Here is a 17,426-nt window from a genome sequence, read left to right as displayed (position 1 = left end):
CAGGCAAGTAAGCCGTCAAAGTATATATCCACTTATTTTTGTCCTCAACATTCTATGCACCACCTTGTGAGAACATTCAATTCAGAAGAGTAGAGAGTTCAGAAAGTTAGTGCATCATGACACCCAAGGAAATCGGCAGACGGATTGTTTCATATCGTCAGCGCGGGTACACAGTCCCCAAAAGCAGCCGTGAAAATTTCCCCGCTTCTCCCGCAAACTAGTAATCGGACAGCTCACCACTCTGCGGGAGGATGGTGGCCCGATGGAGGGTGACGTCCTCGAACACCACAGGCGTCTGGTAGAACGGCTTGCCGCCTCGTTTGCTCAGGGACTTCCAGGCGAGCACCATGTAACCGGCAGCGGGAAAGAGTACGCGGCCGTCTAGTTGGTGCCCGGCCAGGTAGGCGTCGTCTTCGTTGGCCTCCAGGTCCACTTTCACGATCTCTTCAGACACCTGCCCCCACAAGACCCATCCATGTGGTTCTTAGCGCGTATGACGCTTATGCGAGTTATGATACCATTTTATTTCGTAAAAATACCATCTTATCTGAGATGGAAGCATTCATTTCTCTTCCCAGTTACTAAAGGAGCCCTGTAAGCACCTTTCATTACCAGCGCAGTTTTGCGTCTCTGAGGCATTACGTCTCTTTTTGTCCCACTGACCTAATGAAAAACGGCAAGCCCTGCGCAGAATGCATGCATACTGTGTAGCTAATCTTATGTCACTGGGCTGTCCAGTTATCTGTTGTTTTTTCTGTTAACATTAAGTCATGACCAAAGAAAATCTCTATGCCGTACGCTGGAACACCTTGATCCACGCTGAAGATTCTCGGACAGTGGCTCCGGCGATCGTCGGCAATGAAGGCCGGACAAGAATTGCTGCGTTTTGTGAAAACGTCAGACTTGCACGACAGGCTGTGACTTTGCCCCTTGATTTTTGCTTACGGACTTCAATTTCCTTAAACTCCCTTTTCCTCTTCATTTTTAAACCCCCTCTTCTCTTCCACCCCAGTACAAGGTAGCAAACCGCTTCCTACTCCCGCTTAAACTCCCACTTAAACTCCAGAGGAGCAAACAAACTGTTTTTTATGTCGTCAAGTGCAAAACCCTCGTTGTGAGCAGATCGCGTCCCTTGCGCGGAATGAAGTATAAATTTGCTTCTTCAGTTAGAACTACTGTTCCCTCTCATATCGCTCAGTCCTCTACACGCATCACGCGGGAGGTTGCATACGTGTGAGCCGCTGTTGCGCACCTGCCCTGACATGAAATCGGTCCACCCGACAACGGTCCACTGCTGCGAGTGGTCCCAGCTGACCAGGTGCGAGATGTTGGGCGTCCCACGAGGCACAGGGAACGGCACCGGTGGGTACAGAGGGGTCAGGTCCAGCTCGACCCCCAGAGTGTGCAGCTTTCCCAGAGAGCTGAGGAAGAAGGTCGGGTTGTCCGCATCGCGCTTCATCAGACCCAGGCAGCTGGCACCGGAGCCCAGGGCGCGCCTCAGGATGGCCTGCAGGAGGCAGTGCGGTGCGATCTCGACCACGATGGCGTCCTTGGGCACGTGTTGCAGAGCCTCGCGGAATAGTACGGGTGACAGCAGGTTGTTGACGTGGTACTCGGCCGAGCAGCGCTTGGCAATGGGCTCGTGCCAGCGACTCTCGGGCACCGACGAGCTGATCCAGCGCTCGGTGCGGGGCTTCGACTGCAGAACGACCTTTCCAAGGGCCTCCTGGAGCGAGGGCCCGATGCTCTGCATGTACTTGCTGTGGAAGGCCACGTTCAGGGACTTAACCTCGCGGGCAAACACGTTCTCGGCCTTCAGCTCGGCGACCAGCTGGGCCACAGCATCGGCGGGGCCGGACACGGTCACCGAGTCCTCGGCGTTGTGGCACGCAGGCATCACTCCTTCGCGGCAACGCTTCTTCGCCTCTTCCCACGTCAGGCCTGAAAACAGAACTATAGCTATCACGCGACGACTTAGGTCGTCGTGGAGCAGGCCAACTTTCATGCCATTAAAGGAGCCTCAATTTTGCGAATTTCCCAAATCAGTGACAATATTTCCATCTACTTCAGAAATTCTTGCATGCCAAATGGTCGAGGGAAAACCTTGTCATATAACCAAAAATAATTTGCGACGTTATATACCTCTCTCTGATCAGAAACTGGCCGGTCTGTACGACGATTTCAGACGAATTTGTAGTAAAAATTATGGTAACCAATGTTGATAAATTACTCTTCCTAACATTGGGAAAAATCTGCAACAGGACATTTTCACAGCCCCCTCCGAGAATACGATTAACAATGGCGTGCTGCAGCCCCGCAGTAATTCACCAATAGCGGGGAATACCAACTTCAGACTCAAAGCGCTAAGCAGTACTCACCGACGGCGGCCATAGCTCCCTTGGGCAGGTTTCCCAGCTCGACGCAGCGGCCTCGCCAATAAGAGCACAGAACGGCCTGCTCGGCGGTGAAGCCACCATCAGCATAGGCGCACCCGATTTCACCAACCGAATGGCCTACTATGCCGTCTGGCTGGACTCCCATAGCGTGGAGCATGTCTACAAGCGCCACCTGTGAGGAGAAGGAGAGGAAAACGTGGACGATATGCAGATTTTGACATCCGTACGTAAGAGCCTCGACACTCCGTTAGTGCGCGAAAGTTGCATCTGTACTATGTGACGCAGAGTGAACTCGCATGTGCACGTTTAGAATAAGCAACGTAGATAGTGGGATCCAGGATTGCTTGGGCGTGCGCCTATAGTCCTCAAGGTAAATAATTGCCGTGTTGAAGGTTTCTACAGTACCACACAGAATGATCTACATCTATCATTGACACTTCCGGCAGGAAAATGACGGCATCTGAGGAGCACTGGATCCGTTTTAAACTTTTATGATGGTTACTCCTCGCCACACGTAGCCAAAATATTGACGAAACAAACTGTCGGTAAAGGAAAGAGAATTTAGCGAAACGCCTGCTACCGCTCGGCAGGAGCACGCGGAGTCATCGTGGCATGCATGCCGTCATCGTTACACTTGCAAGCTTCGCAAGCTCGCAAGGAATCGCTACAGCGCAAAGCATCGCTACGCCGGGAGGCATCACTACCCTAGGAGCATCGGAACCTCGACGGACATCACTGCCCCTGTGAGCATCAGTATCGCAGGGCGTCGGCTCCCCGGGTGAACATCGGGACACCCAGACATCTATACCCCGAGGCCATTGGTATCCACTGCGGCATAGGTATCGACGTTGGCTTCCGTATTTAGGGCAAAAGCATGTGAACTGCATGTTGGATTTCAAGTTTCAAAAACGGGATGTTCCACTAGACAGACATGGAGTGCTGATGTGGTGCTGCCTTAACCTAGAGGAAAAATGCCAACTCACATCTATTAATAAAGTTACACAGGCGTTACTGCCCAAAGCGGCGTTGGCAATGCGTTCTTCTTCACGGTAAAGTCTTACCTGAATGGCGGTGATGGAGACGAAGGGTGTCACCACGCTTTGGTTGTCGCTGTTGTCGCTGGTCACCAGGTTTATCAGGTCGATGCCGAACTGCTTGAGCAGCTCGTGTGATTTGTGGATGGAGCGAGCGAACACGTCGAATTGCATCATCTGCCGGGCCATGCCGCTCCACTGGCACCCCATGCCGGTGAAGACGAACCAGAGGGGTCTCTTCTCCAAAGGGGCCTGTTCTGCGACCTTGACGGCTTCCTTGTCGGAACCGTCGACGTGGACAATGGCGAAGCCCCGGAATGGGAACTGCTGCAAGCTGGGCTGGCCGACCTTGTTGAGAAGGGCGTAGGCCGAGTCTGGGTACGGTCCCTCGGCTTCTACCCGGTCCAGGGTGCGCTGCAGAGGAAGCATGATGACAGCATATGCATGGACGCAAACATCGCTAACTGCTTTTTAAGTAAAGACAAAGGTGTTGATGTCGCAACAGGACTGCTTTACTCCTGAATACAGGAACTTACGCCAGAGCTGTGGAAGCTGTAAAATAACCGATCGAAGCAAGTTCACGATGACTCTGCGTGCACACCAGCACCTCCTGGGTACTATTAATGCCAGTCACAGCGCTCGATTCGCATTAGGGTTTCGCTGGGTGCTTTTGTTCATGCACTCGCCGCGATGTGCCGCTACTTATGAGGACTGGTGGTTACGCCACACTGAGGTGCTGGCATGGCTGGCGAACGCTCCCCTACAAAGCACCGTCTCAAGAATAAAAAAGCACAGCTTTACGGCGTGTTTCCCATAGCATGTCGTTATTTAAGCGATGCTTTATCCCAGACCCCTAATGCGAAACAGGAAAAGAGGCTAGCGGACGAGCAAGTGTATAATAGAATAACAGGAATGTACTCGACGTTCTGAAACTACAGTGCCTATAATATGCTTGCTCGTATGCCGAGCACCGGCAGTTCGCCACGGGAAAGTGGGGGCGCAGTTTCCAATGACTGCCAACAGATGCCGATTGAGAGCGCTGCTCGCAGGGAGTGTGCATCGCCACCAGACAATTTCGCTTAGTGCAGCCCGATGCCATCGCTTGCGCGATTGCATAATTCTTTGCTGCCTGTCTTTTGTCTCGCGCGTCTGTATCGTGAGAGTGACACCTCATCCAACTGTCGCATAACAAGAATGTCCAAGGTAAAACAGCCTTGTAAAGAACGGATGTGCTTTGTACCAATGTGCCATCACAGTGTGCGCCGCAGTGTGTCACATGTATTGTAAGCTAATATGTATTGAAATATGGCCCACGCTAAAAATAAAGGAATAAAACAAATCCGTGATCGTGTCTCACGAAGAAGGCCCCAGCGCAGCACACTCCAAGTCGGCAGCGCCCCTGAGCGGCAGCCGCTGGCAGTGATTGCTCTTTGTTGCTCCTCGGCGCTCTCGAGATCGGTATACTAGCCAGCATATTCCAGGAACTGTACCGAAACCACCTGGTCTGACTGCCATTTGAAAAGAGGAGGTGCTTATTTCACACAGAGCAGCAGAGAAAACCCACAGTGAGCGAGTCCATGTTCCTTCCGGCCATGAGAACCAGCCTGGGCAGCTCAGGCTTCTCGCGTGGAATGCTGTCCACGTGTGGTGCGGGGTTGGCCTCCAGAATGGTGTGCACGTTGGCGCCGCCGAAGCCGAACGAGTTGATGCCGACCAGGCCGCCGGGAAAGGGCGTCGCCTTGTCCACCACTTCGATGGTGCCGTCGTGCAGCGAAGGGATGTTGGGGTTGGCCTCCGAGAAGTGCAGGTTGCCGGCGATGGTGCCGGTCTCCATGGCCAGGATCACCTTGGCTATCGAGCAGACGCCTGAGAAGAGTGAGACAGAGGATGTGCCGAAATCGATCGGTACAAGTTTCAGTAATCGACAGTGAGCGTAGAGCTTTGGAAGTAAGCCACTCCAAAGAAACCAAAGCCACGTTCACGGCAATGCCTTCCAGTCAGTACAGCTAGAACAGAAGACAGAAGAAAACGACGGAAAAAAATAGGAGACTTAAAAACCCAATCTGTCTCCCTTTATAGCGGCAGTGGAAAGAAAACCGCAGGAAACCTGAACTTATATTCAATAACGAACACAGTAAGTAAACAAATTGCCGGTTTCAGGCCTTACCCAGCAGAGGAACAGTGGTCGCAGCCTATGGGTGGCAGGCTCCGATGTACACTCATTCTACATACCCGCACTACCAGAATACATCCTCCAGCATTATTAGCACTTTGCTAATACACATAACAGGATTATAATAACTGAATTATGTCGCTATATATTTATAGTCAATGGTACAGGGGTCCGTGCCAAACAACAAATCCGACATTGTGCGGTTGTTAGTGTTTAGTTTTGTGTCGGCGTTATACTTGTACAGTAAAAACTGTTTTGCACTAAAGCCTTTTAGCCAGGCATTTTTGTCACGACACACGTTGAAATTATGATTCTCGGGTATTAGAAGCAGAGTGCCTTGAGACAATAACCCGCAAACACTCTGTACTCTTCTTCGGGCCATTTCTGACGCGTAGATGCATTGCTGCAGCGTTGTGCAATCTAGTTGCGTGCCGCACCCACAGCATATGAGAAAATGGGTCGTGCGTCTAGCGCTATAAAAAAGTGAACACATTTAATCTGCTGAGAGATGGCAACCTCGTCATACTAACAAACTCTTCCCCCGTACCGTAGAAGAGATGCAAGGTCTAAAATTACAAGATTTGCACGAAGCCTGTCTCCGCCAGAGTGCGTTCTCTGCAAAGAGCCGATTCACGGCTAGAGGAAAGGTCAAGCAACTGAACATTATGAACAATAACCAATGTTTCCAGCTAACATGTGGGAAGGCGCACATAATGAAGTGCCCCTTACCAGAGGCGCCCTCTGAGTGTCCCATGTTGCTCTTGACGGAGCCAATCATGAGTGGCTTGCCGCGACCGGGCTGGCAGAAGACACTGCTGATGGCACTCAGCTCTTCGGGGTCACCAGCCTTGGTGCCAGTGCCGTGTGCCTCGACGTAGCTGACTTCGAGAGGGTCCACGTTGGCCTCAGCGTACACCTCGCGAAGCAATTGCTCCTGGGCCTTGCCTGACGGGAATGTGATGCCTGGAACATGCACAGATCGCGGACGCAGTTATTTGCGGGTCACTTGACACAGACTCGCTTTCAGAATTCATCGCGCGTAATTCCGAATCAAAAATTTAACCACGCATACACAGAGAGCAATAAACCTAACATTTCTTGTTGCTACATTGTTCAAACAGGACCGTATTAGTTGGAGACAGTCCTAAGGGGAAGAATGCATGACATAATGGTCTTTTTTCATGAACTCTGCACGTCTTTCATTCATTCGCACAGGCCGAAACCTTCCGCACCCTTTGACTGTTAATAAAGAATAAAAATAAACTAATTTAACCAGGGGTAGCTCACTCCAACAGTCAACATACCTTCGGCTTTATGGCCATCTGCACTGGCCTTCACGTGGATCAGCTTGGCGTAGATCCGGCGCGCCTCCGAAGCTCGTTGAATGAAGAAGACACCCACGGTTTCACTTCGGACGTAGCCACTTCCTGCAGCCAGGAAACAAGTCATTCATGCCAGGAACAAGGTTGTATATGGCACTATAACACAGGGCGTGGAAGGGAGTAGCAGGAGGCGCCAGAAAGTTAGGTGGGCGGATGAGATAAGGAAGTTTCCGGGAATACGGTAGCCCCAGCTTGCAAAGGACAGGGTCAATTGGAGAGACATGGGAGAGGTTTTTGCCTTGCAGTAGGCGGAGTCAGGTTGATGATGATGATGGTGGTGGTGGAAGAGTCACGCACGTGTGCCACAACCGAGCGCATCTGAAGCAGACAGCGCGAAGTTCATTGGCTGCTCTTCGAAAGCATTCCTTTGCTAGTTTCACGGGCATGTGTTTTTCCTTCTAAGTTTTATCTTTCAGCGTTGTCACTCAGTCCCTGACATCACGCTTCAACTAGTTCGAAACGCCGTTCTTCTGTAATCATTCATAGCGAGCTACTTATTTCTACGGCACTGGATTTCATACCAAACAATTCTGAACAAAGCATTTTTGAGCAGGAAAACGTTTATGAAAGCCGTTTTTTTTTTCATATGATGCAAAAGTTCGCTATAACAATCAATATATCTGCAGATCAACCAACGGCAGTCTTGTATCTTTTTTTACTATTAACGTTTTTGCTATCGTCAAAAGCTATCCTTATTGTTTTTTTATGGCAGTCTCAACTATTCCATGCGATTGATGGAAACATTTTAAAAGAAATATTTTGCTGCGTGTATCAGAAGAATTCGCCATTACATTCAATATGTCCAAAACACTCTCTTACAATTTTCCGATTTTCAAATTTTTTGCCGAGAGTGTTGCACATGACGACATATCGGCCGGTAACGTCGGATTTATCTCAGATATTACTTGCCACCACTGCCGAAGCCTTGTACGCCCACCACAGGGACGTTGCCACACTCAACAAGTCCAAAGCCTACGAATCACCCAGACCAAAGCCACGACCGGACCGTGGCCAAGATGTGCAAATGATGGGTATGCCCACGTCCTTGATTAATGTCATTATTAATTAACGTGTTTTGCTTTCTAGCCTGCGCACTGCAAGTACTGGTCGCGCTACATCCAGTTCTCGTGGTGCAACTCAACAGCAGCCCTTCGGACTGCATTTGAGTTCGTCAGCCAAGAACTTCCACATGAGTGGACACTGCGGCATCAAAGGAATCCGCTCTGTTTTGCTACCTGAGAGCAACTGGCTTCAGTAACAAATTGTAACGGTGCTCCTCGCCCTTTCTCTATTTCGCTTTTCCATCCCCTCATCTCTCTTTCACAGTGCAGGGTAACCAACCGGAACAGCCTTCTGTTAACATCTCTGCCTTCCCTCTTCCTCTTCATCTCTCGGTCGGTTTGATAAAATTCGGCGTACCCATAAGTGTACCAGTGAATTTTTGTAGGGTTACACACGAACATGGTCGTCCCCCACGCATAACACGACCCCTTGATCAAGCACTATAACAACACTCGCTAAATACACCTTGTACTCCTTTATATTCAGTTCAGTTCAGTTCAGTTTATTTACCTTAAAGGCCCCCTTGTATCGGGGGTATTACATAAGGGGTGGGCGATCCCGGCCGCGGCGGCTGAATTTCTTTGGAGGAGAAATTCTAGAGGCCCGTGTACTGTGCGATGTCAGTGCACGTTAAAGAACCCCAGGTGGTCGAAATTTCCGGAGCCCTCCACTACGGCGTCTCTCATAGCCTTAGTCGCTTTGGGACGTTAAACCCCATAAACCAACCAACCATAAGGGGTGGGATTTTAATGAAATGAGCAAACAAAACAGCGAATATTATTCAGCACTGAAGGTGATCGGTTACATGTTCTTGAAAAGTAGAGGATGAAGCGATGTTGACGATGTCAGGGGGTAGGCCGTTCCAGTCCGTTGCTGCTCGAAATAAAAATGAAGCGGAAAAGGTGGCAGTATGCGATGGCGGCCGGGCAACTTGTAGGTGATGACTGGTGCGGTGAGATATGCGTGCGGCTGCTGTGATATACGGTGACCGATTGAGGGAAGAATGAAATAATTTGTGATAAAGGGTGAGACTTGAAATGCGACGACGGAACGAAAGGGGCGGTAGTCCTGATAATGCTTTCAATGAAGAAATGCTGACGTCATATGAGTATGCAGAGTGGATGAATCGAGTGGCACGGTTTTGGACAGCTTCTAATGCATTAATTAAATAAGTTTGGTGCGGGCTCCATATGGCAGAGGCATATATGGCAGAGGCCATATGGCAGAGGCATAGCGGATCAGCCGATTGCACAGCGGTCCGTGACCGGGACGTCACACTACAATCGCTAGTTACTATGCCAGAGGAGATAGGTGGCCCGAAACAAGTTCTGGCTGGCGCAAAAACGTGCCACATCTTTGATGGATGTCTCGCTTTCTTTTTGCGAATCCGTTGCATATGTTGTTGCACGTACAGCCAAGCGCAACACATAACAAGACGCTTCCTAGGTACACAATATCGCTGATGTTAAGAACTTTGCTAACTTTAAAGCCAGCCACCTAGGTTTCTTTTTTTTTAGAGTGAGGAGACACCTTCTATGCTATTAGGCAGGCAGAATTAGACTGCGATTTTTCACCTGGCTTTTAGTCCATGCGGGGCAAATCCTTTTACCATGTATTAATTACCATGTATTTACCATGTATTATACATGTAATGCCCACCTGGTAAGGTCTCAACTAGAGACTGGCAATATTTCAAATAAATAAATAAAAAAATTACGTGGACAGTGAGTTTTGATAGTACACAAAACACTCGACCGTTTCAAGGCGGAATACTTTAATGGCTCATACTCACGGCCATGACTGTCCGTCCGTTGCAAGTCATAGTAAAAGTCATACTAATCGCAAGTCAAGACTAACTAGTCATTAACCAGAAAAACCTAAAATCTTATACGTGGCAGGAATCGAACCACTATTCTTCGGTTCCATAGCCCAGCGTGCTAACCAATATGCTACGCCAACTTCCTGCCAGTGAATATGCAGTTCTTGTCTAGCGTAGGGACGCTGGAGAGCGTTGCGGGAAAGGCTTTCGCCTCACCGCACTTTGGGTCACCAAAGTGCCCCCTCGATTTTTTTTCCCCGACGATTTACGACGTGCAGCGCCAATTATTAACTCACCGCCTGCGTCGAAGCTCTTGCATTTGCCGTCTGGTGACAGCATGCCCAGGCGGAAGAAGTTGAGGGATGTATTTGGCTTGAGGGCTACAGTGCTGCCACCTACAATGGCTGCCTCGCACTGTCCGGAACGAAGTGCCAGCATGGCTTGGTTCAGGGCTGTCATCGCCGACGAGCACGCCGAGTCGACTGTGAAGCTCGGACCTGCCGAGGAAGAGGCAATTGATGAACACAGTAAAAAAAAAGTCAACTCTCGTCATTAAAGGGACAGTGAGGAGAGCTCTATTAATATTTTTTTAAGCAAAATCCGATAGTTCGGCATTTCATGGTTTTGTTGGCCCTTTGCCGGCAATGAAAGGTGCATTTATTTCTAAGAAATTTGGATTCGAAGTTGAAAAAGTTTTTCCCGCCGCTCTGATTCAAACTTGGAACTCTCTTATGACGACACAGGACTAAGTGACGTGAAACATGACGTGCACATGACGTAACGCAGACTCCGTGATTTCTGGTACCAAGCTGTGCGGACTAGCAGCAGCCGAAAAGAAAGCTACCGCCGGCCGCACGTTGAAGGCATCTATCGACTATTGCGGCCGTCGCTACCGTCGCTTCGTTTACGTTTGCACCGGCGTTTTGCCAGCGTTACGATGGATCCCGTTCTCGAAGTCGTCAACGAAGTTCTCGCAAATAGACACCTTTAGCATACCGTGTACCTTGTTACCGTTAGCAGAATACCGGGAGCCCGCCTACCGCCGGTGAGCAGGCGCTGATTGGTCCCGATGCTGCAGGCGCGCGCGTAGCTGCCGGGTACGTGGCGCCATCTGGCGACGTCAAGAAGATTTGCGCATGCATTAGCACGGCCGTGGCATTGGCTGCGCCTCAGTGATTTGCGGCTTCTCGTGTCCTAGTGTTGCTAGAGCCATTGGTTCTAGCAACACTGGTTTGCCCTATGACGTCATCACGCTTGTACTTGCGATTTCGGCCTGCGGCGGCGATACCTGTATTTTGGTTCTTGCTCTTTTCTGCGTTACAAGAGCTTTGTTGTCAGTATGAGTGGCGTTTTTGTAATCAGGAGCTGGTATTCTGTCGATACAAGCCAACGATAAATTTCTCCTCAGTGTCCCTTTAAGCATTTCGACTACGCGTTTGATTATACCATGCCTACACCAACGCGCCTATAAGATCCAGGATCGGAATTAGCCGGGCCAGTTGGTTCATGACACAGATAAATAACTGCGCGACAGACGGGACAATAAGGAAGAGACAGCGCTCGTGTCTTGTGTCTCTTCCTTATTGTCCCGTCTTTCGCGCTGTCATTTATCGGCGCCTATAAGGGCAATTTCTATGTTAGGGATTGGAAGATTAATTAAAAGCTCTCACTGCGCCTTTAAGGCACGCTTCCCTCTCTGAGGAAAGAAGGCAAGGACATTGGCAGCGCGACAATTCAGATCCTTCTCCCACTTAAACCTGTCCATTTACGATCTGAACCAGTTGCATTGTTTCAATTGCATATTGCTAAGCCATCGTATTTATTTTTTTATTTATTCAAATACCTCACAGGCTCCGACTGGAGTATTATGTGAGGGGGGTTACATAACTGGGGTGGGAAAAAGAATCAAGTAGAACATGGTTATTTTAACATCGTTATACAAGTAACAAACAACCAACCAGAAAATAGAACTAAATTAAAAACTAAATTGAAAAACACACTACAGAACAAGGATCGTACAAGGTTAATGACCGGTCGTAGTTGTGTATTTTACAGAAAAAAAGAAATGAAAACGAGAGTAAAAGGCCACACATCCCTTGGCCACCAGATCCGCATGCGGTGGAAAAAAAGAGCTGTCGGTCGGTCGGTCATACTGACATACAGCGGTCATACATACGGTCATACAGTCATACAGACATACGGTCATACAGCGTCATACTGACACACCTCAGTGAGACCCACTGTGGCCGCAACACTTTCAACTATATCAAAGACTTTCTCACCCATCGAACAGCATTAATCAAAATCCAAGAGGCAGAATACGGCCTGTATCAAATGGGTACGCGGGGGACACCACAAGGCGCGGTGCTATCCCCCCTACTCTTTAATTTGGCGATGCTCCATCTCCCGGACCAGTTGCAGGGTATTGACGGCATACGGCATGCGCTGTATGCCGATGATATCACGATCTGGGCCACAGAGGGAAACTTAGGGCGCATGGAGGAATGCCTGCAAACAGCCGCTCACGTAGTGGATTGCTACGCAGGGCACTGTGGTCTCCAATACGCACCCAGCAAATCTGAATTTGTACACCTTAGGGCATCACCTAAGGACAATACCAAAATACATCTCTCCTTAACAAGTGGCCCCATACATGAGGCCAAAGAAATTCGAATACTCGGACTCTTCATCAATAGCCAAAGAAGAGTAGACACAACATTGCACAAGCTCCGCAAAATTGGAGACCAGGTGGGCCGTATGGTCCGTCGCGTCTCCAATAAGAGAGGGGGTTTGCGAAGCAAGGATGCAGTTCGGCTGGCCCATGCTTTCGTAATCAGCCGAATTCTCTATTCGGTCCCTTATCTACACTTGCGGAAGCACGACGAAGACAAAGTTGAGGTAATACTCCGTAAAATGATGAAGAGGGCACTTGACCTTCCTGTCTCCACCTCCAATGCGAGACTTCTTGCATTGGGAGTGGTGAACACCTTTCAGGAGCTCAAGGAAGCCCATCTCACAAATCAATACACGAGGCTAGCCCAAACGAAGTCGGGCCGGGACTTGCTAGCCCGGCTTCGCATCCAACACGATTTCCACATTCAGGAGCGGGTCCGAGTGCCCGAACTCTGGAGACGCGCCGTCAGAGTTCGACCCCTCCCCACTAAGATGGATAAGGAAGACCATAGTGGTCGTCGCCAGGCTAGGGCGGAAGCCTTAGCGCGCCACTATGGCAACAAGCAAGGTGTCTACTACGTAGATGTAGCCGGGCCGACCCACGGGGGGTGGTACACTGCCGCGGTCATACATCAAGAACTACAGGTGGATGGTCTGTCCTTTCAAGCCCCAGGCACAACACAAGCTGAAGAGGTTGCTATCGCCCTAGCTGCTTCTGATACCAAATCAAAACACATCATAACAGATTCGCGTTCGGCGTGTAAAAATTATGAGACTGGCTGGATAACTCCACTAAGGAACTGCAGCCGAGACACCGATCCTACTCCCCGCTGCATAGTTTGGACTCCGGGCCATCAGGGCCTAGCAGGAAACGAAGCTGCAGACGCGGCGGCCCGAGCACTCATTCACCGGGCGTTCCCATTGGCTCCTGAGCACCTGAAACCTGAAGGTGGCTCTTTACTCTCGTTCAAAGACATAACATCTTATTATAAGGATAGGCACCGCGTGTACCCAGCCCCTGCAAAGGGACTGGGGAAAGCAAACGAACGCGTTTGCTTCGTTCACTATTCACTAATACAATGCTGTGCCCGGCAGTATTAAAACATTTCGATCCCGCGTTCACTGGCAGGTGCAAACACTGTGGCGAGGTGGCTGACACCTACCACATGGTTTGGGCTTGCCAGCGCAACTCAGCTCTCTCCCCCCACCCCAACCCTACCAGAGAGGAATGGGAGGCGGCCCTGCTTGGCTGCTCGGACCTTCAGGCCCAAAAGGCTTTGGTCAAGAGGGCTAAGCTGGCGGCTTCGACCAATGGGGTCCCGGAATAGGGACTCCACCCATTGCGGGGCTCTTTAATAAAGCCTCACCTCTTTTATTAAATAAAGGCTTTTCATCATCATCATCATCGGTCGGTCGGTCGGTCGGTTCAATGGCGTTTAATGTCCTAAAGCGGCTCAGGCTAAGAGGGACGCCGTAGTAAAGGGTTCCGGAAATTTAGACCCCCTGGTGTTCTTTGCTGTGCGCTAACACACGAGCACCGTAACCACCGAGCCACCGCGGAGGCGGTCGGAAAAGGGGATAAAGTTAAAGGTAGTAAGAAAAACCAGGATAAAAGGAATAGCAAGAAAGTATTGCGGAGACAATTCTGTTTACAAATACATGCAGTAATCGCATGCAGTCCTCAAGCACAAAAAAAGGATAAAAAGAATACATAATTGTTGCCCCGCAAATTTTCTTTCGTAGTTCGGAAATTATTGACCAGTAATGAAGTTTCTTAGTGCTCAACACGTAATCACGATACTAGCCAGTTAATCATGTTTCCTTCATAATTTCATACACCGGTGCCATCATCCAGAGTTAATCGCGAATTATGTTTACTTAGTATTTCTTCAAGTAACTGCATTGCAGGGAGAAGCGGCCCTGCACAGGCATCCCCTAATTAACGCCGAGTTCGGTAAGTCGTCCAAACTTGAGCGTTTGAGCAAACTTGAGACAAATTATTCACCGAAGGAGCCACAGTCCAAGAGAATGTCGCACCTTGATGAACCGCATCGTGAGAATCCTCATCGCCAGGAACCGCACCATGAAAAACCGTTTAATGAGGAACCTCATCGAAAGGGGCCTCATCAGGGGGAACCACATGCGAATAACCCCGTCGTAAAGAACCTCATCGTAAGAAACCTCATCGGGAGCAACCACATCGGGAAAACCCAGTCATAAAGAACATCCCCGTAGAGAACCGCGCAGGGTGGAAACCAATAATGAGAAACAGCTTGTGCCACTCACCGTTGAAATCGAACGAGTAGGAGATGCGGTTGGAGAACATTGACCGACAGCAGCCAATCACGGAGTAGCCGATGACCTTCTCCGAGTCCATTGTGAAAGCATCGCCTGTCTCGGAATCGGGGGAGCCGAGGAAGACACCGATCTTGCGACCGCGCAAGGTCGCCGGGTCGTAGCCGGCATCCACGATGGCCTCGTACGAGGTCTCCAGGAGCAGCCTCAGCTGGGGGTCCATCACGTGCGCTTGCTTGGGGTGCACGCCGAAGAACTGCGCGTCGAACTGGGTCAGGTCGTGGATCTTGCCCAAACGCTCGGGCAAGCCCAGCAGACCTGAAATCGGGAGAGAAAAGGTGAACATGCGGAACGTTAGGATTTCGTGACGCAGCGTTAACAAGCCCCTTCGTTTTCTGCCACACAGAAGATACGTGCCCTAGCAGTCGCCTGCTGTAATCTTGAGACCCGCAGTTCAAGTTCTTTGGCCCATGCGTTGGTGTGTTTTTCCTTACAGGTGGAATCTTTAACGCGACATAGTGATGGAAGAATACGGACGGAAAGATACGCCTCACACTCAGCTGTTTTGCTTCCCTCGGTACCGTATGCAGTCTATGCCCATCTATAGCAGTCTCGGTCAAGTCATTCTTTTCTGGGAATGCATAAGGCTCGTTTCTGTACGGCCACTGGAAATCATTCATTGGTTTACTTCAACCTGGAATTCTGAGCAGTTCTCCCAACTGGTTGCTTTGCGTGACCAGTTTAATCGCTGAATGAAAAAGAGCTAACACACTTCTGGTCACAGCTTATGTTTCAGTTTTAGTCACTACAGTGAGCGACTGAGCTCTTGTGTCACTGAGACTCACTGAGACGCAGGACAGTCAATGTGGAGTAGGCAGAAGGCAAAATGGTCTCTCTGTCCGGCTACACAGAAATTTAAGTCCGATGATGCGGGCTCGTTTTATTGATTTATAGAGCCGTGAAAGCTGAACAAAGGGAGAAAAATTGACGGGAAAGTCATAGCATATTCAACAAATAACGGAATTTTAGGGGCCCAAGCTACACTCTGGACCATAAGGAAAGCTGGGAGGTCTCCTGAAAATTATTCAACCTGCTCCTCAGCGGACGAGGGTTCTGTACTTAACTTTTGTCAGGGTACGGCTGCCATCACCAAGAGTCTAACCAGAGACATTGGACTCCGCAGACGAATGACAAAGCAACTGAGGACCGCATATGTGCTAAGTGAACAACAGTCCATTGTCTTCCGGGTCGCGTGACGGGTCTACTCGCATTATATCGTCGTAATCGAGATGGTGCATTACGGCACCAAGAACGGAAAGTGTAATGTCAAGACGAGCACAGATGCCGCTGATACCTCGAGGCCAGCGTGCCTCATCGTCTGTGACCGTGTCCACACCCCCGTAGAGTTTTTCCTTGAACTCTGCCAGGTGGTCGGCTTGTGGAAAATAGGCCGAGAAGCCCGTGATGACAAAGTCCTCCTCTGTCATGGTTACCTGAAAGGAACGGAGAACATCCAGCATGAGGTTCGGGAGGTGGTCATACATCGCGAAAAAACAAAAACGGCGTACGCGTTGACCCGCCGCGGTGGCTCAGTAGTTAAGGCGCTCGTCTACTCATCCGTAGTACCCGGGTTGGAACCCGACCGCGGCGGCCGCAATTCGATGGAGATGAAAAGCAAATGACGCCCAGTGCTGTTCGTTGCCAGTGCACGTTAAAGATCCCCACGTGGTCGAAATTATTCCGGAGACCTCCACTACTACACCTCTCTCTCTTTCTCTCTTCTTTCACTCCTACCTTCCTCCCTTCCCTTACGGCGCGGTTCAGGTGTCCACCTAGATATGTGAGACAGATACTGCGCCGTTTCCTTTCCTCAAAAACCAATTTACCAAATTATGCGTTGCGATGTCCTCCTGCAGAACGAACGGTTTTCTTCTGTCGCGTCGTCTGCGACCCCATAAAGTAGACGGAAAGCAAAAAAAAATTTGCAGAGGCTTAGCTTGGTTAAGCCCGGTAAGTTGCGAAAGCAATAGCCCTGGCTGCGCCTGGTTTGGCTGGTGGCGTGTCTTGGTAGTGCTCTTAGTAAAACTTATGTTTATGAAAGTTTTGCCCATTTGTTTTACATGGCATTATACTCACCACACGAGGGCCCTCACGTGCTGGGAGATTTATGCGTGCCTCGGTCGCCAAAACGAGTGGCTGACGCTAACGGATGATTGTCTAGAAGCTTCCCTCTTCTTTCACTCCCACTTCCTCCCTTCCTGTACGGTGCGGTTTGGGGGTCCACCGAGATGACAGAGGATTTCCTTTCCTCAAAAAAGCGTTGCGTTCAAAGGACAAGGCATCGCGCCGAACAGATGGTGGCGTTCCTCCCTTCCTGTGGTTCGGGTGTCCATTGAGATGACAGAGAATTACTGCGCCATGCTTTGCCCTTTGAACACACCGCTTTTTGAGGAAAGAAAATGGCGCAGTAATTCTCTGTCATCTCGGTGGACACCCGAACCGACCGCTAAGCGCGCCGCGCGCGGCAGGAGCAGGAGTTAGGCCGCGCTTGGTAGCTGCGGCCTCGCTACTCGACGGCGCGAGTTGAGCACG

General features: G+C 50.1%; 1 protein-coding gene across 1 annotated transcript in view; it reads right to left on the bottom strand.

Annotated features, from left to right (window-relative positions):
* The window catches only part of LOC149348237 (fatty acid synthase-like), a 49,489-nt gene extending 33,168 nt beyond the window's left edge, over positions 1–16,321 (bottom strand). Inside the window, exons 1-10 of the mRNA XM_089585772.1 lie at positions 16,189–16,321; positions 14,826–15,152; positions 10,163–10,363; positions 6,908–7,030; positions 6,333–6,566; positions 4,995–5,296; positions 3,458–3,844; positions 2,379–2,568; positions 1,253–1,941; positions 238–454 (exon numbers count right to left, since the gene is read on the bottom strand). Of these exons, the coding sequence (XP_089441898.1) occupies positions 238–454; positions 1,253–1,941; positions 2,379–2,568; positions 3,458–3,844; positions 4,995–5,296; positions 6,333–6,566; positions 6,908–7,030; positions 10,163–10,363; positions 14,826–15,152; positions 16,189–16,321 (2,803 nt within the window). The remainder of the gene's footprint in view (positions 1–237; positions 455–1,252; positions 1,942–2,378; positions 2,569–3,457; positions 3,845–4,994; positions 5,297–6,332; positions 6,567–6,907; positions 7,031–10,162; positions 10,364–14,825; positions 15,153–16,188) is intronic.
* Between the last annotated feature and the right edge of the window lie 1,105 nt (positions 16,322–17,426).

Source organism: Amblyomma mixtum, chromosome 4 (assembly GCF_055824585.1).
Source record: "Amblyomma mixtum isolate Tamu chromosome 4, ASM5582458v1, whole genome shotgun sequence".
Classification (NCBI taxonomy): domain Eukaryota; kingdom Metazoa; phylum Arthropoda; class Arachnida; order Ixodida; family Ixodidae; genus Amblyomma; species Amblyomma mixtum.
Note: the sequence above shows the minus strand (reverse complement) of the source record. Positions and strands in the feature narration are given on the sequence as shown.